Source organism: Rhincodon typus, chromosome 33 (assembly GCF_021869965.1).
Source record: "Rhincodon typus isolate 14 chromosome 33, sRhiTyp1.1, whole genome shotgun sequence".
NCBI classification, from domain to species: domain Eukaryota; kingdom Metazoa; phylum Chordata; class Chondrichthyes; order Orectolobiformes; family Rhincodontidae; genus Rhincodon; species Rhincodon typus.
The window spans coordinates 33,392,905-33,420,052 of NC_063364.1; the positions used below are offsets into that span (position 1 = coordinate 33,392,905).

General features: G+C 39.6%; 2 protein-coding genes across 10 annotated transcripts in view; one reads left to right on the forward strand and one right to left on the reverse strand.

Moving 5' to 3' along the window:
- Positions 1-596: 596 nt before the first annotated feature.
- On the forward strand, positions 597-18,738 carry tipin (timeless interacting protein). 5 transcript variants are annotated; one of them, XM_020523173.2, is made up of 8 exons: positions 597-710; positions 2,642-2,792; positions 7,461-7,554; positions 9,722-9,797; positions 12,915-13,037; positions 14,501-14,564; positions 15,561-15,755; positions 17,630-18,738. In XM_020523173.2, the coding sequence occupies exons 2-8, from the start codon at positions 2,663-2,665 to the stop codon at positions 17,968-17,970; spliced, it is 1,023 nt and encodes a 340-aa protein (XP_020378762.1). In that variant the 5' UTR covers positions 597-710; positions 2,642-2,662; the 3' UTR covers positions 17,971-18,738. The 5 variants fall into 5 exon arrangements, with proteins under 5 accessions (XP_020378762.1, XP_048471965.1, XP_048471962.1 ...); XM_048616005.1 differs by lacking the exon at positions 597-710 and adding an exon at positions 986-1,058; XM_048616007.1 differs by lacking the exon at positions 597-710 and adding an exon at positions 1,011-1,028.
- The window catches only part of dis3l (DIS3 like exosome 3'-5' exoribonuclease), a 48,008-nt gene continuing 39,484 nt past the window's right edge, over positions 18,625-27,148 (reverse strand). For all 5 annotated transcript variants that reach the window (XM_048616001.1, XM_048616000.1, XM_048616003.1 and 2 more), the window contains 4 exons: positions 24,018-24,196; positions 21,539-21,681; positions 19,929-20,103; positions 18,625-19,316 (listed from right to left, as the gene is read on the reverse strand). In XM_048616001.1, coding sequence (XP_048471958.1) covers positions 19,014-19,316; positions 19,929-20,103; positions 21,539-21,681; positions 24,018-24,196 — 800 coding nt within the window. In that variant the 3' untranslated portion in view covers positions 18,625-19,013. The remainder of the gene's footprint in view (positions 19,317-19,928; positions 20,104-21,538; positions 21,682-24,017; positions 24,197-27,148) is intronic.

Below are 27,148 nucleotides of genomic sequence, written 5' to 3' on the forward strand. Positions count from 1 at the left end.
ACGTTTTGAGGCAGGACCCGAAACATCAACTTTCCTGCTCCTCTGATGCTGCCTGGCCTGCTATTTTCCTCCAGCTCCACACTGTGTTTTCTCCAAGTCCAGATGGACTTCATTGTAGAGTCTTCAAAGAGATGGCTAATGGGTGCTCCCATCCCCATATTCCCAGATGCCTACCTCAAAATCCCTTCCCTCACCCCAATTTCCACACACCCCATAACCATTCCCCGTCCCTAACAACCCACTCTCCCAACACCCAATCGCCTCAAGAACCCCCCCTCCCTTTTCTCAATCACCTTCCCCCCCAATTCCCCACCAACTCCCCTCATCCTCTCCTATCACCTTCCCTCAATTCCTCCCTTCCTATCATCATCCCTACTCCTAAACAAAAATGAAATCTTTCCTGCTCCTCTGATGCTGCTTGGCCTATTGTGTTCATCCAGCTCTACACCTTGTTATCTCAGGAAATCTTTTGACATTTCAGCCTATGGAGCGCCTAGGCCCGTCTCTGATTGGTTCGAGCACCGGCAGTTGGTGATTGGCCGGGGTGTAAGCTGTGCTCTGATTGGCTATACGTGTGGGTGAACACGGGCTATCCTGAGCCTTTGATTGGCCGGACAGCGGAGCGCGCGCTTTGGATCCTGCAGCGGAAAAGGAGTCATTTCTTTTTAACAGAAACAAAATTAAATTCCTGTTAATTTTATTGTCATTCGGTAAGTTATATTTTGAAGAGAAGGCGCTTTCAGACATTTCAGTAGATGTAATAGAGTTTTCAGAGTTTAAAAGTAACGTTATACACCAATTTTCCTTCATGTTCTTAGGAAAGTAGTTTATTATGCGTTTATTGAAACATACTGCACAAAAACCGGAGTTAAAGTTTGCTCAGGTTCGGAGCCAGGATTTCTCTAACTTTTAACGAGGTTGGATCTGGAGGAATATTAGGCAGCTTGCGCCTGCGTAGGCCGGGCCGCGCCGTGGATGCGCCTGCGCAGGAGCCCCGGCCGCGCCGTGGATGCGCCTGCGCACACAAAGTTTGTGGTAGCGGATGTTCTATAATGACCGTAAACAAAATTTTCACTGTTGAGGTTGATCGCTTCTTTAAAAACAAACTTGTTTTCTGCAACAATCTTCATGATTGCAGGACGTTGCAAAGTCTTCCACAATAAAATAAGTTTTCTTCGAAGCGTAGTCACAGAATCATTACAAGGCAGAAAAAACATCCCTTGGCCCATTGTGCCTGTACCAGGTGATAAAGAGGACATAGGAGTTTGCAGAAGGCTGTTGATAGGTCGAGTGAATGAGCTCACGTCTAGTATGTAGAATTCAGTGTGGGGAAAATGTAAAATTGTTAACTGTGGTAGGAAGAATGAAAAAAGCAAGGTATAGCTTACATGAAGAACGACTGTGGCAATTCCAGGCGAAGAGGGATTTAGTTGTTCTAGTGCATTTGGCACTAGAACAAACTTGTACTGTAATTGATACCAATGGTATCAGTGGTTTGGTTGAGTAGGTGGAAAAGTGGCAAATAGAATTCAATCTGGAGACTCGCACAGTTATGTATTTGAGGAGGGCAAACAAAGCAAGGGAATACACGATTAAGTGAGGGTCTTGAGAGGGGTAAAGAAAGTGAGAGACCTTGGAGTGCATATCCACAGGTGCCTGAAGGTGGTAGGACGTTTAGATAACATCGTTAAGAAGGTATATGGGATGTTTTCCTTCATTGGCCAAATTATTGAATACTGGAGTATGAATATATAAGACAGTGGTTAGGCAGTAGCTGGAGGTTTGTGTACAGTTCTGGTCACCACATTACAGGAAAGAGATTATTGCTGTAGAGACCGTACAGTGGGGATTTACAAGAATGTTGCCAGGGCTTGAAAAATTCAGCTGTGAGGGAAGACTAAATGGGTTAGGATTGTTTTCCTTTAGAATAGAGAAAACTGAGGTGTACGAAATAATGAGGGGCTTCGAAAGAGTGAACAGGGAATGGTGAGTGTTTCAAATTCACTGCCCAGTTTTGTGGGTGAAGTGGAAACTCTCAACTCAATTAAAATGAACTTGGATCTCCATGAGAAGTGCTGGAACCTGCAAGGCTATGGACCAGATGTTGGTAACTGGGATTAGAATGGGCAGCAATTTAACTCAGCTAGTGCAGACATTATGGGCTAAATGGCTGCTTTCTGTGTTGTACCTACACAGGGATGTGTAGATTAGGTGGGTTATAGGGAAATGGGTCTGGGTCTGGGTCTGGGTGGGTTGCTGTGAGGGTCGGTGTGGACTTATTGGGCCGAAGGGCCTGTTTCCACATTGTAGAGATTCTGTGATCTATGACCTTTGCTATGGTGTTCCCATACAGGCTGAGGTGATTCTTGGGACCTGCTTCCTCATCTGACCTCCTGTTTCTATCAAGCCATAAGCTATGTTTAGAAACCCTTGGTCAATGAGGATGCTGCATAGAAACATGGGGAGAGAATAATGAGAAGCCTTATTTGACTGTCTTTTTGTCCAAACATTATTGGATGGCAAACACCAAATAATAAAATTATACAAACAAATATTGGAATGAAACTAACTCCATCATATCATTTTAAATAATGACATCAATGATACAATGGTTTTACCATTCTCATTTAATTTTGTAAAGTGAATAGGACAAGCTGCTGTGATGAGTGACACTTTGCAAAATAGTTTGTCCGATATTCCTGACTATGATCACTCGGAAGATGAAATCTTTCCACCTCTTCCTCCTCCATCATCCCCTGGACAAGTGGCAGATGGTGGAGCTTCTGATGGAGGTAAGTCGGTTTCGAATTATATTACATTTTGTGGGTAGTTGTGAAATTATTTTGATTCTGAGCCCCATTACAATAGTATGCTAGCTTTTATTTCAATTGTACAGAACAAAATACGATACCTTCCTCTAGATCAAAAAATTGGAATGCAGGAAATAAAATGTCTATTTAATGAAACAATCTGAAACTAGGAATAAGACCTTCAGCTTATTAAACCTAGACATGGCATTTATGTTCTCAGTAACTAATTGATCTACGGTGGAAATGGCTAACAGCAAGGTCAAAGTGTGAACACTAATTTCTATATAATTTGCAAAAACAATCAGGCAAGAAGACTGAAATATAAATTTATCATTATGGTCTCTTCGTTCCTGGTACTTGATGGGTCCTAATTTATTGTACTAATTTAAAGATCAGTACTACCTCTGTGGAGGGCCTTGTCAGTGAATTGAGCAGCACTGTGTTTCTTTAATTTCACAAGAATAGTGGTATTATTGCTAGACTATTAATCTGGAGACCCAGGTAATGTTTTGAGGAACTGGGTTTGAATCCTACCATGGCAGATGATGGAATTTGAATTTAATAAAAACCTGGAATTAACAATCTAATGATGACCATGAAAACATTGTTGATTGTCAGGAAAAACCCATCTGGTTCACTAATGTCCTTCAGGGAAGAAAACTGCCATCCTTACCTTGTCTGACCTACATATGACTCTAGACTAACAGCAATGTAGTTGACTCTCTACTGCTTTCTGGTCAATGAATGCTGGCTTTGCCAGTGATGCTTGCATGCTGAGAATGAATATTAAAAGGAAAAGGGATATATTTAGTTTGGAGAGGACAAACTTCCCATATAAAATTTTTATATTTTTCTCCCCTCAATTCACATTTTGCACTTGATCATCTTTTTATTTAGCGGTCAACACCCAGAGCCTTTCTCGCAAGGTATCAGAGGCTAGGTTGGAAAAATGAAATATTTGCTTGTTGATACAGAACTTGAGTATTGCTGAAAAGCAAGTGTAGTGCCATATACATAGATCATATATCCCAACAACTGGTGGATTGTAACCAAATAATATGTTTCTTTGGCTGTTCACTAAGTGTCCAAATTTGGCTGTGATTCTGTAATAGGATAGCATTTATTAAACAATCCCAAGTGTGCTAAGAATTACAGTAGCAACCAAGATAATCACGCTCAAAATGTGGCTCACTTAGAATCGTGGACAGTGCAGATAGAGGCTATTTTTCCCATCAAGTCTGTGACAACCCACCAAAGAGCATCTCACCTACAGCCCTATCCTATCCCCATAACCCTGCTTTTACCATGGTTAACCCACCTAGCCACATCCCTGGACATTATGGGCAATTTAGCATGGCCAATCCACCCAACATGCACATCTTTGGACGTGGAAAGAAACTACAGCACCCAGAAGAGACCACACAGACATGGGGAGAATGTGCAAACTCCACACAAAGTCACCCAAGGCTGGAATCATACCTGGGTCCCTGGTGCTGTGAGGCATCAGTGCTAACCACTGAGCCATCATGCTGCCATCTAGTTTTCTAGAAGCTACATACATCTGTATGCAGGACCTTGTCTCGACAAACAGTATATTTTCATGCATTGTGCCTTTTTCAATTAAAGAAAAACATGGGTGCAACTGTTTCCTGGTGCATTCACTACGGTCACACCACACCAATCAAAAGTCACTTACCATCTACTTAGCAGCCTTTTCATATGTAGTATAAATATTTGTTCCCTTTGAAATTTTGTATTGTTGTGTTTGTCCTTTTGAGTGCTAAACAAGAACTTCAGAACCGTGTCTGTTGATTTTCAGAAATACTCAAGAATGGGATAGTAAGGAGGCAATGATATATGTGGATATATAAAGTAGGGTTGAAAAAAATAGATTGACCGTTATCAGGTTTAGACCAGTTACAAATAATTTACCACCATATCCCATGACTGTCATCCTTTAGCAATATGAAGCATGCAGACTCTAGCAGATCTCCTGCTGAGTTGCTCAGTGTCCATTCCAGCAACCAGTTTAGTCGTTATTAGAAAATCATAGAGATCTACAGAAACAAGCTTCTAACTTTTAATTCCATTTTCCAGCACTTGGCTAAACCTTTGAGGCTTGGTGTCACAAATGCACATCTAAATACTAATTAAATGTCTAAGGGTTTTAGCTTCTACCACTCTTACAGGCAGTGAGTTCCAGATTCCCACCACCCTCTGGGTGAACAGGTTTTTCCTCACAACTCCGCGAAACTTTCTGCCGCTTACCTTAAATTTATGCATCTTAGTTATTGATACCTCCATCAAGGGCAAAATTCTCCTGTCTACCCTATCTATACCCTCATAATTTTATATGTCATTATCATGACTCCTCTTGATCTCCTCTGCTCTAAGGAAAACAACTGCTGTCTGTCCAGTCTCTCATCATAACTGAAACTCTCCAGTTTCATTTACCAGTTGTGGTAAATCACCTCTGCACCCTCTCCAGTGCTGTCACATCCCTACTATTATATAGATTCCAGAACAGCACACAATACTGTAGCTGTGGTTTTACCAACATTTTATACAGTTCCAGCATCACCTCCCTGCTCTTAAATTCTTCGTCTCAGTTAATAAAAGCAAGCATCCCATATGTTGTCTTAGCCATTTTATCCACATATCCTGTACCTTAATGGACCATTGGACATGTACTCCAAGGTCCCCTGATCCTCAGTGTTTTTCAGGATCCTACTGATCTTCATGTATTCCCTTGCCTTGTGTGACCAGCATCATCTCACATTTATCCGGATTGATCAGCCCATCTGACCGTCCTGTCTACGTCCTCCTGTAAGCTAAGGCTATCCTCCTCACTATATACCACCTCAACAATTTTTTTACCATCTGTGAATTTACTGATCGATCCTCCTACATTCAAGTCTAAATCATTTATATAAACTACAAACAAGAGCCCCAAAACTGACCCTTGTGGGATACCACTAGACACCGGTTTCCAACCGGAAAAATACTCCTCAACCATTTCCCTCTGCTTCCTGCCACTTAACCAATGGCAGATCCAATTTGCCAATTTCCTTGGGTCCTGTGGGCTATTACCTTCACTTTCAGTTTCCCATGTGGGTCCTCTTCAAAAGATTTGCTGTAAATTCAAAGAGACAGCATGGTGGCTCAGTTGTTAGTGCTCCTGCCTTACAGCACCAGGAACCTGGGTTCAATTCCAGCTTTGGGTGACTGTCTTGTGGAGTTTGCATATTCTCTCTGTGTCTGTGTGGGTTACCTCTAGATGCTGCACTTTCCTCCCACAGTCCAAAGGATGTGCAAGTTTAGGTGGATTGGCCATGGGAAATTGCCCGTAGTGTCCAGGGATGTATACACTGGGTAGATTAGCCATGGGAAGTGCAGGTTTACAAGGATAGGATAGGATAGGTCTGGGTGGAATGCTCTTCGGAGGGTTGGTGTGGACGAAATGAGCCAAATGGCCTGCTTCCACACTGTAGGGATTCTATGGGACTATGACAAAAACATAGTTGTCATTTACACACCTGGTCACCTCTTTGAAAAAGCCAATCAAATTGGTCAGACATAACCTCCCCTTAACAAAACCATCCTGACTATTCTTGATTAATCCCTGCCTCTCCAGGATGAGATCAGTTATCCATAATGTTGCGCAGGCTGACAATCGCAGTTCAGGAGGAACTGACTGGCTTTTCTACAATAAGGTCAGGCTGGTCAGACAATTCAGAAAATTGATCCCTGGGTCAGCAATATGTTGTCAAATATAAAAATATTTAAAAGTTTAAGGATAAATAATGAATAGAATTAAACATTGAAAAATAAATCATTTGGTGTATATAAGTGTGATAAAAGTTGTAATAGTATTTCTGATATTGTTACAGAATCAGGGAATTGTTATGGTGCATGAGGCCATTCAGCCCATTGATGCCTGTACTGGCTCTTAAATGACCATTCTGACTTGGTGCCATTCTCCTGCCTTTTCCCTGTATCTTTCCACATTGCTTCTAATTTAGTAATAGAGTTCCGTCTTGAATGTTAACATTTACTCATTAACGTTCAGGGAAAAATTTGGTAAATGCTTGAAATAAAAGATGACATAAAAGTATAGGGCATTGTAATTATTTGATAATTGATATGAGAACAAAGTTAAACGAGGATATTTTTGGATTGCTGTAGCAAAGAGCTGACATTGATGGGTGAATGGCTTCCTGTGTTAATGTCTAGGGTTTTGTTAGTATGTCCTTGTAGCTGCTTCATATTATATCACTGTACAAACAAAAATTATATTCTGAGGCTGTTTGTGGGATATTATGGTCACTTTGAATTAGGAGTAATTTTTTCAGAGATTGCCTCATTTAAACAATTTCAGGCGCCAAAGGGATTGAAATATTAGTACTAATATTAGTATGCAACACACTTCCTAACTGCTACTTGCTAATTTCTACAGATGTAGAGGAGAAATAATTGGCAAGATTCAAACTGTGTGATGATAGATTTCCAACTCCATCATTGTAACCACTCCAACATATTACCCAGAAAAATCCATAATGTTCCCAGGATTACTCGTCCATTAACAAAGCCATTGCATGATTACACCTAATTGTTATTAATCTGTTGGTTGTTTTTGGTTTGACCTCTCAGATGAGGAAAACAGGCAGGAAGGAAATCCATCCAAAGAGCCTGTAGTTCTCAGGAAAGGTGTGAAAGGACCACGGCTTAAACTGGACGCTCAGCGGTAACTAAAATTTCAACTTTGGTTTGTCCTATGACCAGTATTGTTGATATAATCCGTTCCCAGGCGTTGCTTGGCACAGTGAGGAGACTTGGAGGAATTGCAATCATAGCTTCTCATTTGACCTGCCCAAAGCCCCTGTTGGTGAAAATAACATTTTTTGTAAAGTATCAATTGAGTGTAAAATCTAAAATTGAGATGTGAGAAAAAAGTTGCCAGTAGAACTTCTTTCCAGGTATTTGGGAGTCAGGCAAAGCTGTTTGCAGCTACTGCTGTGTCTTGTATCTATTATTTCCGGGCTACTGATCCTGAGGGACTGAGGACCATTTGGCACAGCCCTTACCTTTATATTATCATTTCAGCAGCAGTTACTTGTTAGTGATTGGCTGTGGGACCCTTGGATTTGGCCTCCTCCTTCTAGCCCAGCAACACTGAGACCATTGATGTAGCAACAACTGGTGGTTACAATCTAACAGGTGCCACAGTAAGTGCTTTCTTTTCTCTGTTGGATGGGTTCAAGCTCCACTCCAAGGCTTGAGGCTGTTCTGTTGTGGTGGTAATGTCCTTACCTCTGAGCCTAGAAGCCCAGTTTCAAGTCCCACCTGCTAGAGATATGTGGCATAACATTTCTGAACAGGTTGATTAGAAAATATCTACAATCTAACATGACATTCTAATGCAGGTCAGAGGGTGCAGTTGTTGGAGGTGCATTTTTCAGATATGGTAAACTAAGGTCCCATTTCCCCTCTCTAGTAGTCATAAAAGATCTAATGGTTCTATTTGAAAGAAAATGGGCGAGTTCTCGTAGTATTCTGAGAGGATTATCTGTTTATTTTACTTGTTGCTTACTGTGTGCAAATACGATACCGCATTTCCCATATTGCAAAATAGTTCAATACAAAATGCACCTGGTGATGTGCTGGGTGATGGATGCTTTTTTTAGTCACTTTATTTTATTACGGTTATCCAATGACTTGTTGAGGTATCTGGAGGTGGATCGGGGACAGCAGGCTACTGAATACAATTCTGTTGTGATTTTGTGGTGAAGTTAAATACTGAATTTGTTCAGAGGTCATTTTTTCCCCCCTCTTTATTTTTTCATGGGATGTGTCACAGCTAACATTTGTTGTCTATCCCTAACTGTCCTTGAACTGAGTGGCTTGCTGTGTTATTTCAGAGGGCAGATAAAAGTCAACCATATTTCTGTGGGTCTGGAGTCCCATGTAGGCCAGACCTGGCAAGGACGTTAGTGAACCAGTTAACTTTGTCTTGCTAAGGGATATTCACTAATGTGGGTTCCATGTGTCTTCATTGTGGCTCATACCATGTTTACCGACCCCCCACTTTTTTTTGGGCATCATTATGGTTAGGTTCCCATGTTCCTCTGATCCCCAGAGGCAGCACTGACAACTGTGGAAGGGAGAATGTGATTGGACGTTCCTGGGCTTGGCACAGTGTCCCCATGACATATGCCCATCATGTCACATGATCCCTACAGTGTGGAAACAGGCCCTTCGGCCCAACAAGTCCACACCGACCCTCAGAGCATCCCACTCAGACCCACCGAATCTACACATCGCTGAACATTATGGGCAATTTAGCATGGCCAATCCACTTAGCCTGCACATCTTTGGACTATGGGTGGAAACCGGAGCACCCGGACGAAACCCATGCAGACACGGGGAGAATGTGCAAACTCCACATAGACAGTCGCCCGAGGGTGGAATTGAACCTGGGTCCCTGGCACTGTGAGGTAGCAGTGCTAACCACTGAGCCACCATGCTGCCCTGTCCTAAAGAAATGCTCTTCAAATCTCCACCCATTTGACTTTCACAGTAGTTACCATCTCCCACTTCACTCATAACCCCTCCTCTACCCCCACACTGAAATGTTTTGTCCCCCAACTCTTTGATGTCTCTCTATTCCACACACCACCTCCCTCCACTACATTCTCATGCAACCCAAACAGAATTTTTCAATATCCCAACAACTCTCTCTTTTTCAGAGAATAACTTTATCCACTTTATTATCTTGTCTTGGAATATGTTCTGGGTTCAATGGGGCCCATTGTGGTATTTCATAATATACTGTTTTTAGCATTTCTGATATTGAGTTCTTGTATAACTATTTGAGATCTGAGTTTTACCAAATCCTTTTCTCTGCATAAAAGATTGACTTCGGATCGAGGATTGCCAGCTTTACGGAATCTATTCAATAATGTTCGGTTTAAAGGCAAAGGACACGAGGTAAGGCAGAAAAATGAAGATTCCTCTGCCTGATTAGGAGCCCGAATTTTAAATTTCTTATCTTTCTTATCTTTGCAACTTCCTCGATCATCATAAACCTCTAAACTCTCTGTGCTCCAATTCCACCTTCTTGCACATTCTTGATTTTAATCAATCCGCTGTTAGTGGCTGTACTTTGAGCTGTCTAGGCCCGAGGCTCTAGGCTGTAAAATTGTTGAAATTGAAATTTAAACCAACTGGGGGAGGCGATGGCCTAGTGGTATTATTGCTGGGCTGTTAATCCAGAGACTCAGATAATGTCCTGAGGACGTGGGTTCGAATCCCACCACGGCAGATGGCGGAATTTGCGTTCAGTAAATATCTGGAATTAGGCATCTAATGATGACCGTGAATCCATTGTCGATTGTCAGAAAAACGTACCTGGTTCACAAATGTTCTTAGGGAAGGAAACTGCCATCCTTACCTGGTCTGGCTTACATATGACTCCAGACCCACAGTAATGTGGTTGACTCTTAACTGCCTTCTGGACAATCAAGGATGGGCAATAAATGCTTCCCAGCTAGTGATGCCCTGACCCATGAATGAATAAAGAAAAAAAAATTAGTGTGCTCTCTCCTTGTTTAAGATGCTTCTTAAAACCAAACGCTTTGACCAAGCTTTATGTTGCCTATACTAATATCTCCTTATGTGGATCGGATTAAATTTTGTTTAATAATGCTCCTGTGAAGCATCTTGAGATGTTTTACTATGTAATGGCGCTATATAAATGAAACTTGTTATTTTTCTGTGCACAAACATGTTTCTAAATGTAATCCATGGAAGAGCCCTCTTCCTGTATCAAAGCGCTATTTCTTACAGTCATCACCATTGTTGGTTCATTGAACAAATTGCCAGTTTTACATTTTTCTGCAGTTCTTGCTCTCATTCTTAATACAATAGTGATTGTTCTTATTATAAGCCAGTCATTGCAAATGTAATGTTAATATATTTGTACTTTCTGTTGCTCCAAACCTTTCTTGAAGCGTTGACTCCTTGTGACGGGGATTATGTCATTCTTTGCACTTTACCTAGAGAGATAGGGCAGGGATCAGACCCCAGCTATTGCTACATATCTTACTGATTTAGATGAGGGAACCAAACGTAGTGTCTCAAATTTACAGATGTCACAAAGCTGGATGGAAGGGTAAGCTATGAGGAGGATGCAAAAATGTTAGTGTGATTTAGACAGGCTGAGTGAGTGGGTTAATATGTGGCAAATGCAGCATAATGTGGAGAAATGTGAAGTTTCCACTTTAGTAGCAAAAGTAGGAAGGCAGATTATTATTTGAATGGGTGTATATTGAAAGAGGGGAATGTCGAACAAGACCTGGGTGTCCTTTTGTACCAGTCACTGAAAGTAAGCATGCAGGTGCAAGAGGCAGTAAAGATAGCAACCTGTATGTTGGCCTGTGTAGCAAAAGGATTAGAGTACAAGAACAAGGATGTCTTGCTATATTTATACAGGGCAGTGGTGACGCCACATCTGGAATATATTGTGCAGTTTTTTGGTCTACTTATCTGAGAAAGGATGTTCTTGCTACAGAGGTAATACAGTGAGGGTTTATCAAATTGATTTCTGGGATGGCAGAACTGATGTATAAGGCAAGATTGAGTTGGTTTGTGTTGTATTCATTGGAGTTTACAGGAATGAGGTGGGGATCTCTTAGAAACCTATAAAATTCTAACAGGACTTGACAGGTTAGATGCAGGAAGGACGTTCCCAATGGTGGGAGAGTCTGGAACCAGGGTTTGTAGTTTAAGGATAAGGGGGTAAACCTTTTGAGATTGAGATAAGGAGGAATTTCTTCACCAGAGTGGTGAGCCTGTGGAATTTGCTATCACAGAAAGTGGTTGAGGCCAAAACATTGTGTTTTCAAGAAGGAAGTAGATATAGCTCTTGTGGCGATAAGCATCAAGGGATATGAGGCAGGAGTGGTCAAGGTATTGAGTTCAATGATCACATTGAATGATGGAACAGGCTTGAGAGCCTACCTCCTGCTCCTGTCTATGTTTCTAGTGTCATGGTTGTTCTTGTGTGAACTTACAGACAAGTTGGTGCAGAGGATAGCACTTTGGAAAATAAAACAAACTAAATTGACATTGCTATGAGACACAGCTGCTATCAGGAGTGCAGATTAAGCACGTTTCAAGAAGTGTTCATTCATGCTGATCCTTTTTGCAGATCAAATACAGTTTTGTAAATCTTTTGAGCTTTAAGCTATTTCATGAATATTTAATATTGATGGGAATAGTGGATAATTGGAGCAGAGACAGTTATCATGAGTCATGAGTTTTACTTCAGCTTTCTGCCCAGAAACTTAAATGCCAAGTTTGATGCAGAATCCTATATAGGTTCAGCATTCTTTTCTTCTTGCTTTTCACTTGGTAATAACTTGGGAGCACTGATCCCTTTGTATTCTGGTACGTTATCATGATGTATGATGCCTCAAATGCTGTTATAGGCAGTTATGCTTTTTGGTTTGGGTATAACTTTTCACTATAACTTTTTTTTAAAAAGTGAATTAACACAATGATGATGCAATAGCATACATTGGAAACAGTGAATGCATTCATTACATGATGGCAGTGTGTGCAATAGTGCTGATGTTCCAGGATTACACTTCACTTGCTTAATGGCCATATATGTAAGAAACAGGATGGATTTTACTAATTAAAACAGACAGCTGGGACTCTAAATAACACCAGTTTCTGAAAGACAAAGTTAGTTTCACATTTCAGAACCACCCAGATTTAAACTTAGAGCATTAACCTATCCTTTGTTAAGATATGAACAGAGATTTTATTTGTCAGTGCACTGGGAGTAGAGGGTCCAGGACTGCACAAAAACAACAAAGTTTGGGTTTTGTTCGTTCTAAAATTAGGTTGATTGTGTCAGGGGTTTGCAATTTTAGGTTCTATTTACTACCACTTAAATTAAAATCCCCCATTGGTGGTTTTGGTGAGTGAAGCTAGGCAGAGAATTCTTCCCTTGGCCTATTGCATTGTATTTGGCTTTGGCCTTTAATCCTCTACATTGTTTACATAATGTGTTTTGTTCTCTCTTCCCACTGTGTTAAGAGTGAAGATGTGAAGACCCTTCTTTGGCAAATGGAGCATTGGGCTCATAGGCTGTACCCTAAATTGCAATTTGCAGAATTTATTGAAAAAGTGGAGGTCTTGGGTAGTAAAAAAGAAGTTCAGGTATTTAATATTGCTTATTTATTTTCTGTCCTTCCTCCTTTTTGTGATGCATTTTGTTTCAGAAAATGGATTTTCGTAACAATTCACAGCCATTTACCATTTACTTTTAGCAAGAAACACTGAATGAGTTGCTACAAAAGGTGCTAAGTCATCATGCTCATTTGGAAAGCTGGTGCAGACAAGATAGGCCAAAGGGCTATCTTGTGTGACATATGTTTCTGAGATTTTGTGATGGCTGTGAGGAAATCGATCCCAGTACTGCCTACTTGTTAGTATTAGTTGGTGAGGAATGTCAGTAGAATTGTTCCTTTTGCTGAGATGTACAGCCTATGCTTGCACTCTTGTCAGACGAAGTAAGAAGGGATGTAGTTATAACACTAATCCTGTCATGGAAGGAAAACATCTCATGGCACTATTTGAAGATGGCTTCTTTGTGTCCATGTGAATGTTTATTCCTTGGTTACCACCAGATTAGGTGATTGTTATCTCTTTGCTTCATTAACTGCACACACAATAGTTGGCTTCTACTTCCAGGCCTCTGCCAATTGGTCATTTCAGGGCACTTGGAATATTACAAGAGTAGCTTGTGCTTTTGTCAACAACTCGTGCATGTCTTGACAATGCAACTCAGCAATACAGTTCTACTAATGTGGCAGTTTGTATTTATTTTGAAGCAAATTAACTGGCTGGTGAGACACCTAACAATCTCCACTCTTTCAATAGATCTGTCTGGTCAATGTTTGGCCTGTTTGGAATGTAGGGAAATGGGACTCCTGCATGCTAAATTTATGGGAGCAATAATATTTGATCTGTAGTTAAGACTTTGTAAACTACTGCTTTGATTAGAAAGAAAAATGTGTTTAATAAAGAGTATCTGGTTTTGGAATGGCGAGATAGTCTTATTATATTGAGTTGCAGTTGATCCGATTTAGTTTTCCTCTATCAAGAGGTTGTTAATTTTTATGTTTAAGGTTATTCCCTCTTTGTCCTAAATATGCTCTGTTTAGATGAAGAGTAAAACAATGTGCTGTGTGATATGGCGCACAGTAGTAGCCCTCTTATTTGACCATGAACATGCCTCTTATCTATGATGTGTGGTCTTGCTTTTTGCCAACATTTGCATGGTAAACTGTTGCATTATTATTTCCTGTTCACTTTTGCAAATTGTCACAAAGTAGTTTGAATCTCCAGCCACAAGGTGGCTATAAAGGGTGTTTCTAAAGTTTCCCAGTTCAGTTTGAAAACTGATCAGAATTAAGGTCTCATGCAGTCTCCTATGTAACATCATTAAGAGATTCATTTTTGTATTTGCTCATTTTCGCTTAAATATCTACATTTTTCTCGAGGGAATTCACTAGAAACACTTGGCAACAGAATGTTACATGTGGAGAGAGCAAGCCAGCATTAAAGTTTCATGTCAATGACCTTTCCTGCAGTTTATATTTGTCATTTTTATATTCCAGACTTGCTTGAAGAAAATTCGACTCGATATCCCCATTACACATGAAGACTTTATTTCCAAAGAAGGCAAGTGCTCTTTTCGAATCTTCATTCAAAATTTTTATTATTTTTCCCATCTAAATCAAAGTTTAATGAAGAATTTTACAGTATGGTTTCCAGTAAATATACTAAAACTTCAAAGGTTTATATCTGATGCTGAGGCTTTAACCATAGCATTTTTTTTAATCCACTGAACAGTACGATGTGTTTTTTGGGGATTGGGGTGAGGAAGTGTTTAGGCATCAGTGAAATCATTCTAGCCCAACCACTATGTGGTGGTTTTTCCAACATTTGAGTCATCTCTGATCCTTTATTTCCCTTTGTTTAAGTGATTTTCAAATCGTAACGTTCTCTTCATTCATCATGAAGTCTAGCCGGACAGTGCAATCTCTGAGCCCTATTATTTACAAAAAAAAAATCTCTTGCTGTCTGTCCCAAGAAGTCACTTGCACTTCATCTTGGATAAGATCATATAAGAATAAGAATACTGCTTTGTGATAAAGAATAGGAACCCATTTGTATCTCTCCTATTTAGCCCAAGGAGCATAGACTGGTTATGACTTACAAATTAATGTCTGACAACCTGTAACTTCATAAAGATCAAACCGAGGATATGTTTTCCATCTTTAAACACTGCTTTTACCCAGAAGAGCTTTGTGGATTTCCATTACTACAATGCTGAACCCAGTTCTGCAGGCACCAAATATCCCCAAAAGGCCTTTATTGTGTAAATGTTGAGAATGAAATATCTGTGGGTTATTCAGTCTGACGGCATCAATGCTGCCCTCATGCATTAATACACATCTACTCTTTGTAGCATGGGGAGGGAAAAAGAGATAGTAACCAGGAACAGGAATCCTGTTTTAAATTAACTCATCGGAGACAGGAACTATATTTGTCTTGGTTGCTAAATTCAGTTATTTTATAGATATGTTCACAGGCATCAGAAGAATAGTATTTTTTTGAGCTATGATAAATTGGACAAATACAAAATCCTCCTTTTGAAATAATATTTAATTACAGTTGTTGAGAATGAACTCCAAATCGAGAACTTAGAAACTTCATTCAGTCCATTGCCTAGCAAATCAGCTGCAGAACCTACTCCAAGCTCAAGCACACTCTCTGAGGAACAGCATCTTAGGATCGAAAGGAACAAGCAACTTGCGCTTCAGAGACGACAAGCAAAACTTGAGCCAACAAACCAGATGTCTTCTAATGGTTAGTGTGTTTTCTAATGGAATTCAATACAGTCAACTTACTTTAATTTCAATGCTTAAAATAGGTTAGATCAGTCCATAGTCTGACTCTAATCAATTTGAAAAGGAGAAGAGGGAGATTTCCTTTCTCTGAAAAATGTCTTAAAAAGATACAGTTATCTTGTGCACTGTGGAGAAATTGGAATTCAACAGCCTACACGAATGCTTTCTCACTCACTAAGTAAATGGAACAAGTGATAAGATGTGGATGGAACAAAAGGTGCTGATATAGCTTATAAAGTAATTTAGTTTCTTGGGATAACAACATTTTTGTTTTGAAAAGAAAAACATACACTTTTGACCTGATTTTTAACTATTTTAAATTAAAAAAAAAATCATTTTATGGGATGTGGGTGTGGCTGGCTGGCCGGTATTTGTTGCCTGACCCTAGTTGCCCTTGAGAAGGTAGTTCTTCTTGAACTGCTGCAGTCCACCTGCTGTGTGTTGACCCACAATGCTATTAGGGGTTCAATTCTAGATTTTGACCCAGTGACAAAGAAGGAATAGGGACATATTTCTAAGTCAAGATGGTGTGGGCTTGGGAGATACAAGGTGATGGTGTTCCCATGTATCTGCTACACTTGTCCTTCTAGAGGGAAAAGGTCAAGGGTTTGGAAGGTGTTGTCTGAGGATCTTTGGTGAATTTCTGCAGTATATTCTGCAGATAGTATACTCTGTTACTGAGCGTCAGTGGTGGAGGGAGTGGATGCTTGTGGAAGGAGTGCTAATCAAGCAGGCTGCCTTGTCCTGGATGGTGTCAAGGTTCTTGAATGTTTTTGGAGCTGCACCCATCCAGGCAAGTGGAGAGTATTCCATCACCTTCCTGACTTGTGCCTTGTAGATGATGGACAGGCTTTGGGGAGTCAGGTGGTGAATTACTCACCTCCGTATTCTTAGCATCTGACTAGCTCTTGTAGCTGTTTATGTAGAGTCCATTTGGGAGATTCTGGTTAATGGTGAACCTTGTGATGTTGATAGCAGGGAATTCGGTGATGGTAACACCATTGAATGTCAAGAGGCGGTGGTTAGATTTTTGCTTGTGGGTGATGGTCATTGCCTGGCATTTGTTCAGCCCAAGGCTGCATATTGTTCAGATCTTGTTGCATTTGAACTGCTTCAGTATTTGAGGAGTCAGGACTGGTGCTGAACATTGTGCAGTTATTAGTGGTCATCCCCACTTCTGACATAATGGTGAAGGCAAGGTCATTGACGAAGCAGCTGAAGATGGTTGGGCCTAGGACACTACCCTGAGAAACTAGGGAACTGCTGTTACTATTCTTTCTCATTTCTTTAACCAAGAGAAAAATTTGATTTGTTTTGAAGAGTGGTCACTGGACCCAAAAGATTACTCTGATTTCTTTCCACAGATGCTGCCAGACCTGATGAGTTTCTCCAGCAATTTCTGTTTTTGTTTCATGCCTTTTGTTTGCCAATCAACACTACCTGAACTTTAGATTTAATTCTGCATTTTGCTAACTCTCATCAATAAACTCTTGCACTGTTATTTTGCACAGTATATAATATAATCGGGGACTGAAGTGAAATTCCACTCTGCCTTATCTCTATTTTTCAGAAAACTTGTTCAGCTCTCCAAAAAATTCATTTGTCAACTCTTTCTAAATTTAAATGTTTCTGCAGAGTTCAAATACTAAAATTTGTACTTTTTCCAATACCTTACATTTTGCGTAGCATTCTGCAAAGCAAATGAGACAACTTCCTCAGTCTTTGAGTGAATCACAAACACTACCCATTTGTGCTATCTGCCTGTGCTTTTGTTTTACACAGAAAATTTGGACTATGCGTGTATGAATGTGTTTGGTCTACTTATTCTTTCAGATCTGAGTGATTCTCCGTTCTTGAGTCAGTCTGCTGAACTAAATCAAGCCAAGATATTGAGAGATCCTACTGACAGCTTTGAAGATCTAGATGCAGAAGATATGGAAGCTTTGAAAAAGACAACCAAAATGGAATCCTTTAAGTCAGTTCAGCAGCCGGAGTCTCCAACAGAAGGAGGTGTCTGTTTGGAAACTTCAGAACACTTATCTGAGGTAACCAAAACAATTGACTGTGCTGTATCAATACATGAATCTGAAACCACAATTGAAGACAATTTTTCCAAACCCATTCCAGAAGCAACAACTGATTCACAGAATCTGCCCATGGAACAGTTAACTTAAATGAGATGTCTCTGAACTGGTACAGGGATTAGAAACTGCAACATAAGTTGATTAAATATATTGTGTGATATCAAGATTGGCCAGTGATTACTATTTGAGGTTTTGTTTTGATGTGACAGTGGAATGATGGTCTAACAAACATTAAGGCAAAAGTAAAGAATTTGGCAAGATTTGGTTGTATAGTAGAAAATAATCATTCCACATTTTCAGTGGTGCAATTGGTGTTTGGGAACACAACCTACTTCATACCACAAGTTTGTGCGAAATATTTTTATGTCTATCTGCATAACTAGTGTGGATCGGATATAGATGTCCCTTACTTTTGATGCTATTCTAACTCCAATACAAAAATCTATTTGATTGCAGTTGATACTGATATAGGAGAAAGAATCCTACTAAAGCTAGAGGATCACTTTAAAAACTATTCAACCTTTGCAGATGTTGGGTAATTCAAAATACAGAGTCCAAGTTTGGGAGTAAAATATCCTTTTTGTTCTCCATTGTAAGCTTTCAAAAGAATTGGAATGTTTGTTAAGGCCTAGTTAGAGCAATTTAGTTTTCTGTCTTTGTACTGAGCTTAGAGAGATCAGTCTTGGATGTATTTGGAAGAAAGAAATTGTTACAAACTGGACTTAAGCACTAATGATGAGACTGTTGCCAATAAAAGTTTTTATTTTTAAACACACCTGAAAGGGATATAAAGACAAATTCAACTTTAATACTACTTAATTTGTACCAATCATACTTGAATAAAAATTACAATATTTACATCCTGTTGAAAAATATATTTGTACATCTTGTATTTGCATTGAAATCTTTTACATAAGCTTATGTAGCTTCACAGATAACAGCTGGTTTACATGAAATTGTGGGCCCCTGCCATTTTTCTGGAGTGCAGTTGTCGGCAGAGAAGTAAAACTGCTGTCAAATTTGCTTGAAAAACCACAGCCATTTTCAGGATTATTGTATCACAAAAATTGCTCCAATAGTGGTTTTGGTTAAGAAATTAAAACAGACCCAAGTTTTTGACCAAACTATTGCAATCATCCGACTGTAACATCCAGAAGTGCCAGTTCCTTAATTTCTTCTAATAACAGATAGAGGCTGTTGCCCTTGGTTTGACAATATTCCTTATCTTCATCTCTGACTGATGTACTTTTTGCATGCTCTTGAGCAAGTTGTGCCTCTTCAACAGATCTGATTACATCCCGTATCAAGTCAGTCTTTGAACTGTGTGAGGGTTCATGCATAGGTTCCGTGTTGGTTCTACTATAAGGTTGGTTGTTGATGATGTCCAGTTTGATGCTGTCAGGATGTGACCGGGATGAGAGTTCAGATATTCTTACCTTTTTGATCAAGAGGAAGGGAGACAGAATTTTAGCTCCAGAAACTCAATTATTAGGAATCAACTTAGAAAACCAGCACGTTAATCAAACCCTCTGTAAACTGGTTTAAGTATAAATTTAAAATACTCAAATCAGTCTGGAGTTGATGAATACTGGGCAACATTCCAGGATAAGGGAAGTATTTGAACATTTGATTTAAAAACCAAATAGCAACTATATACTCAGTCCATGAATGCAAGGGAAGATAGTAAACATGAGCAAATGATCTATTGTTACAACACAGGTGAAAGTACAAATCAACGGGAAAGACAGTGAATTACAAAATACTGAATTTCTGTTATAAACTTTCTAATGCAATGGTCATGTAGCACTGGTATAACATTCCACTTGCTATTTGCTTACTGGTTCTGTCACTCTAAACACATTCTCTTTGTAGAAGTTATCACATTTTCTGAAGTTCTTGAGCAAGCAGAGAAACTCAATAGACTTTGGCCCTTTTTTCTGTTAATGTTGTACATTTCTATTTTTTTTTTCCATTTGATGTTTCCTTTTTTAGTTCAAATGCTGTTCAATACTTACACCTGGACAGAAATTATACAAGTGTATACTTACAGTGATGTGATCAAACAGAGAGAAAGTAACTGATCCTCCATCCACTGTAGTGGAAATAATTTTGTCCCTAAGGCGTTTGAGGAAGCCAGGTTTCCAGACACAGGACCCATCAGGATGTGCTGAGATCACAAGACCCTCTTTATTCTTCAGGAATGCTGGAGCTTTTATGCTGTACCTGGTTTACAAAGTACATCTCAATTTACTTTTACCAATAAATTAAGTGCAAAACCAACTACAACAGAAGGTGATTATTTAAAAATGCAGTAAGGTATACAGTACAGCAAAGCTGCTAGCTTTCAATGGACAAGAAATAAACTCTGCTGAAGAAGATGTGTTGTGTCATTCTATGACTCAGTCTTGATGAAGTATATTTGTCCATTAACTAAATTACTGAAGTCAAATCATTGCCTGAACGAAGGTCATCAGTTGCCCTTTGTGCCAAAAACTAATGCAGTCAGTTTAATGGTAAAGTTATGGGGGAAGAGAGAGATTTACATTTATTCAGTGCCTTTCACAAAGTTCTTTATAGTTGTGACTACCTGGACAGTACTTCTCACTGTGTAGTAGTAACCTCATTGGTGGGAGTGGGCAGTGAGACTGCTACCAACTGATCCACTACTTCAACTATTATATGGCCACCCTGACAAACACAACTTTTTTTTGTAGTACCTGGGCAATTTTAAGTACATGGGCACTTTTGCACTCTCTCATATGCATCTTAATTTTCAGGGCCTAACATGTGCATGGCCTGAGCAGGAACTTACACGTTGCTCAAATGAAACATTACCCCTCACTACTTTTCCAGCTTGCCCCTGAGGCAGAAAATTGTAGTTTCAAGTTAACTGTGGGGTTTGAATGATGTAGAATAGAATAAATTAGACTTCTGTTTCACTGCATTATTTAAACAAAAGAAACTTCAGAATGGTTCAGTATACAGGAGATTGAGTCATTTAATATATTCAAGGTTGGGTCAGATGTTTGATCTGAGCAGGCATCCATAGGGGACAGACAGAAAAGTGGAGTTAAAGCCACAAACAGATTCGCCATGATCTTATCAAACAACAGAATAAGCTCAACTGGCCAAATTGCCTACTCTTGGCCCTATTTCTTATGGTTCAAGGATTGTCATACTGTCAGATACAAGACTCCGTTTGGTTCTTCTATATTCACTAGAAAAGTAATCGTACTTTTCGAAGAGCAGGGGAACTCTGTTATCCAGGCCAACTGTTATTGATCACTTAGCAGACTAGAATATGGTTGTCTTTGTTCTGCTTTGCTGTGCAAACTGGATGTTGCATTTACCCACAGAACAAAACAACTAAATCTCAAAAATAATTCACTGGCTGTGAAGTACTTTGGGATAGTGAGAACATGAAAGATGCAACACAGACACAAGTTTTTTTTTATATTGTAGCCCTGACCATTCATATGTGACACTAAATCAGAGCTAGGCTAGTGACAAGTCAGGCACAGCATTAAAAAAAAATGAGCAAACTCTGGATTTATGTATTCATTCCAGCTACTTTTGATTCATGAATAATTTAGAAATTGCAATTGCTACAATTTATCAAGATTAGTTTTTAAATGCTATTGAACATTTCAGAAATTACCTTGGTACAAATACCAGCACGCCATTTGCCCGAATTGAGTATATGATGCCATCTGCTATGCAACGCTCATCAGAAGGATCTTTATCCTTAAAGTACATGCATTGAAATAACTCAATAGATTGCTTCTGCACACATTGTGCAGCCTAGGAAACAATCGAATGAGAACATATTTGTTTAGGCCATAGCATTCAACTTTTTAATTTTCAAACGTCACTGCATGTGAATTGTCACCCTATTCCTACGGACCTTTGGACCTCAAATTTTGAATTGATACATTGATCAAGTGGAATTCCGCTTCAAAAAGACTTGTGTAGCTACAAAAATAGTTAGTTGACAATAAGTGCTGTCAGCAAACCTTCCAGGGGAGGAGAGAAATCAGCCAGAGTAAAGTTAATTTTATTACTCCAGCTGGGAACTCTCGGTAAGCACTCTTGAGGTCTGGCTGTATCTATCAGCCTCTGTTGAATGGCCTCTGCCTGCCAAACAATTGGTGACTGGTTCACGTACAAAAAAATAGCTTTTATACCATGCACTGTCAGTGCCTAGAGGACTATGCTAGCTTCCATTCACTGAATTCTTTATTTTAAAAGCTAAATGCAAAGCTCCATTTTACAAAGTAATTCAATAATACAGCAGACATCAATTAGTAGAGAGTTACTAAATGATTTCCAGATTATTTACAGCAGAAATTTTTTTAAAAGTAGGGATAAAATATTCATAGTGCTCAAATTAATGAGAACTAAACAATCTTTTCTTTGTTTATAAGCTGTTTTCTCTTCTAGTCCGTTTTCATGATTGAACCAAACAAGCTATTATCTGGACTCAAATGAAATACTGACTGGCATACAAGAGACAGGTCTCCCTCTCTTCTGGGGAATTCAGAATCTGCTCAATACATTGCCTCCATGTTCTCAATGAGTTAACTTGCTAGGTAGCAAAACATACATTGGAAATTAAGGTAGTTACTTGCTGAAGACAATATAACTTCCCCAACAAAGCTTGATATACGCGCTGATTACTGAATCATTTATATTCTGCTGTTCAAAAAGTGGAAAATTTTAGCTTTTTGAACCGAAGGATGACATCAAGCATTCCCAAGTCAGGTTTTGTACAAATAGATGCAAGTTCCACTGAACCTCAAGTATGCTTCAACCCCAACCTCTCAGCTGCATTGGGTGAGCAAAACGTCTCAATTTCCTAAACAAGTCATCCTTGTAAGCGGAGTAAAACTTCCACTTCAAACCTAATTATGGCAATTTCTTTGTTCACTGGCACCATTAATCTAGGCTGGATTTAAATGTAGATCATGAGGACAGTGAGAGCTATTCGAAAGTACTCTTTAGAGGATCATAAATGAAAGGTTGTTTAACATTTCCCCTCAACGTATGCAACGGTATGATATAATCTGAAAATTAGAATCTGAGTTTTACAGCATGGAAAGATGTCCCATTGTATCAGCATCAGTCATCAAGCACCCATCTGCGCTAGTGCCATTTTCCATCATTTGGCCTATAACCTAGTATGCTACGATACTACAAGTGATCAACTAAATAATTAATGTCTCGAGGGTTGCCACCTCTACCACTCTTCCAGGTAGGGAGCTCCAGATACTCAACAACTGCTGAGTGAAAAAAAATCTTACTAAAATCTCCTTTTATATTCCATCGTGGGCTGAAGGGCCTATTCCTGTTCTGTACAGTCCCACATTCCTCTAAACCTTAAATCTCTGCCCCCGCTTAATGATCCCTCTAATAATTGGAAAAGTCTCTTCCTGTCTATGCTCCCATAATTACTTACACCCTAATCAGCAGCCTCCTCTACATGTCTTCTTAATCACTGTATCCACCTTTTCTAGTGCCCTCAAGAATCTGTGGACATGCATCCAAGGTCTCTCTGATCCTCTGAACTTCCTATGGTCCTATTAATCATTGTGTACTCCTTTGACTTGATAGTCCTTCCAAAATGCATCACCTCACACTTTATAGGATTAAATTCCATTTGCCATTGTTTTGCCTATCTTACCAGCCCGTCTATCATCTGGTGGCCTAAGGTTTTCCTCCTCACAATTTACCGCACCATTGATTTTCTTGTCATCTGCAAACTTACAAATCAAACCTCTTACATTCATGTCTAGACCAGTACACAACAAACAGCAAGAGACCCAGCACTGAACCATGCAGTATGCCACAGAACACAGGCTTCGAGTCACAAAAACAACCTTGGATCATCACCTACCTCCAGCCACTGAGCTAATTTTTAAACCAATTTGTCAAATTGCCCTGAATCCAATGGGCTGTTACCTTTTTGCTCAGTCTACAATGCAACACATTGCCAAAAGCCTTACTGAAATGCATGTAGACTACATCTTCTGTACTACCTTCACGTTACTCCCTAACGTGACTAGGATGATATGTGTGACATTAGTTTATGCTTTAAAAGAAAGGAATACAAAAATGTCCTATGGAATTTGTCTACTCACCCTGTTCTTGTTGTTGATGTGCTGACATAATTCTGTTAAAGCCTTGTTGCTGAGTAAGGAATCTTCCGGTTCCAATTTCTCATCCTTCTTTATAGCTGCCATTAGTAGTCTATGCACCACTATGTCTGCATATCTTCTGATTGGAGAAGTGAAGTGAGTATATTTTTCCAGAGCAAGCCCTGTGATAAGATAAATTAGGGACAGCTTCCAATACTATTTCCATCTCTTCCTTGCTTTCCAAGGTCATCTCAAATTGTTGATGATGTTTGACATCCTAATTGTATTACAGGACCCTCTGATAAAACGAATCATACCTGTATTAATTTTTAACCATAGATTTATCTCAACAGAACCATGTGCCCATTGAAAACTGCATTTTAAAAAAATAATATTAACTTGCTCACCTGCATTAAAACATTCATAATGCTAGAACAAACAGTGTAATTAATGAACACTGGCCATAATGTACTTTGCCTTTGGTTTACTAATACGGACTCAGCGTGGATGTGTCTTTTAATTACCAGGTTAAGGTTCGAATTTAGCTCAAAGTTGGAGGTTAACCATTTGGCAGCCATAAGGGCTCTGTAAAATTAATTCAGCGTCAATCTAGTTCCTCGTTTTTACACTTCTAAAGCACGATTAATCCATTATTTGACAAATCACTTGCAGTCTCATTCATGAAGAGGGAGACTTAAAAAAAAAATCATATTAGTTCGAGATGACCAACTAGAAGCTTGGAACTTTGGCAGCTCTGGCAATCTGCCCTTCAAAGCCAAAATAATTCAATCCTGTGTGCATTATTTGCCCTCATTTAAACATGCCTAGGCTTTGAGTTTTTTTTTTAAAAGTAGTGTTGCCTATTTGAGTAAACCTGGAATCTATCAACTTCTGTTTAACAGAAAAGCTCAAAATTCTAGGCTCCATCATCTAAAAGCCTTGGATATTTGCACGTAGAATACTTGGCTATCAAAAGCAAAATGACAACTTAATAACCATGGTAACCAGTTTCTATGAAAATTCAGCAAATGCTTTTGCAAGAGTATATAAAAGGTGCAGACATAAACAAATTAAAATCAACCCAGTGTACTAGGCTCAGCATGTAACAGGAAAAGAGCTTTTCTTGCCTGCAGTTTCACTCAAATTAACACCTATAAATTAATTGCATACAAAGGTGTCTATATCCTAATGAAAACTCTAGGTTGATTAAACGCTAAGGTGGCATGGTGGCTCAGTGACTAACACTACTGCCTCAGAGCGCCAGGGACGGGGTTCGATTCCACCCTTGGGCGACTGTGTGGAGTTTGCACATTCTCCCTGTGTCTGCATGGGTTTCCGCTGTGTGTTCTGGTTTCCTCCCACAGTCCAAAGATGTGCAAGTTAGCTGGATTATCCATGCTGAATTGCCCATAGTGTTCTTGGATGTGTAGGTTAGGTGCATTAGCCACTGGAAATGCAGGGTTATGGGGATACAGGAGGTGGATGAGTCTGGGTGGGCTGCTCTTCGAAGGGTCGGTGTGGACCTGTTGGGCCAAATAGCCTGTTTCCACACTGTAGGGATTCTATAAAAAAAAAGTTAGGTATTCGATATAAAGTAGAACAATTCCCTGCATTTCATATGGAGCATTTTAAAGAGATGTTACTTAACTCTTTTTTACATGGAACCCACTCACTCCTCTCTGGGCAACTTTTTCACGCACAGGGTGATGCATGTATGGAATGAACTGCCAGAAGAAGTGGTGGAGACTAGTACAATTACAATATTTAAAAGGCATCTGGATGGGTACAAGAAAAGGAAGGGTTTAGAGGGATATGGGCCAAATGCTGGCAAATGGGACTAGATTAATTTAGGATATCTGGTCGGCATGGATGAGTTGGACCAAAGGGTCTGTTTCCATGCTGTATATCTCTATGACTCTATGTGATTCCATGGGAACTGTCTAATGCCTCATCTGAGTGGTTATTTTTCATGCATAATTCTGTGTCATAGTCTTTTGCACCACACAGGACATTGTAGCAAAGTTCTCTGCACCACTCACATATGCTACTTTTCAGCAGAGGTTATTGAACACCAGTTCTTGAGGAGGAGATGAAAGAGTTTGTATAAAATTCCACATCTGGAAATCACAACATCACACTTTAACCCCAACCATACTGAAATACATTTCTACTGTAAGTGAGGTACTCTAATCTTCCACCTTAATTCCATTAATCTTATACATGTCCACCAGCATATTACCCACAAAGATATTGTCAACACCATCTACCATTCTAAGCAATCTTTCAGTTGCTTGCCATTTTAATTCACCACCTTGCTTTCAAGCTTACATTTCTATATTGGCCTGTTGCAATGTTCCAATGAAAGCTAGTGCGAGCTGGAGGAACAGCAGCTCATCTTCTAATTATGAACTTTTACGGCCTTCTAAACTCAACACTGAATTCAATAACTTCATCTTGACGTTTTTTGCAAATGTCAGTCTGTATCTTATTTTTGTTTTTGCTTTCAAACACTGATATCTTTTATTCTGCCTTTGACACAATCTGGTTCTATGCGACAAACTTTACCACCTCTTTGCTTTTTGTTCCATGACATCTTGGTTAATTAATCTTTCTAACCTATTTCTGACCTTGGTTTCTGTTCTACCAGGTCCTGCCCCCTTTTCTAACAGTATAAAATCTAACATAGATAACAAGGTGTAGAGCTGGATGAACACAGCAGGCCAAGCAGCATCAGAGGAGCAGGAAGGCTGACGTTTCGGGCCTAGACCCTTCTTCAGAAAGGGTTTCGTAGGCAGGTACTAAGAAAGATAATGTGGCTGTAGTACCTGGTTTGCTTCAGGACGTGGTCAAGCAGTTTCAAGGCCGAAGAGATTACGAGAGAGTTGCAGTGGGAGACAGATTCACTGAGGTTTTTCCGGAGGGAGGAGGGTAACTTCTTCAAGGTAGGCATCCTTAGGAGAGGCTTCGCAGTGGGGTTAAAATTGTTTCAGAGATAGTAGGAACTGCAGATGCTGGAGAATCTTAGATAACAAGGTGTAGAGCTGGATGATCACAGCAGACCAAGCAGCATCAGAGGAGCAAGAAGGCTGACGTTTCGGGCCTAGACCCTTCTTCAGAAATCCTTTTCTGAAGAA

Excerpts from the sequence above, each read along its gene's own strand:
- tipin (XM_020523173.2), top strand. The coding sequence starts at position 2,663 with ATGAGTGACACTTTGCAAAATAGTTTGTCCGATATTCCTGACTATGAT. Across the intron at positions 7,555-9,721 it reads CTTAAACTGGACGCTCAGCG|ATTGACTTCGGATCGAGGAT; the intron begins GTAACTAAAATT and ends TCTGCATAAAAG. Across the intron at positions 14,565-15,560 it reads AGACTTTATTTCCAAAGAAG|TTGTTGAGAATGAACTCCAA; the intron begins GCAAGTGCTCTT and ends ATTTAATTACAG.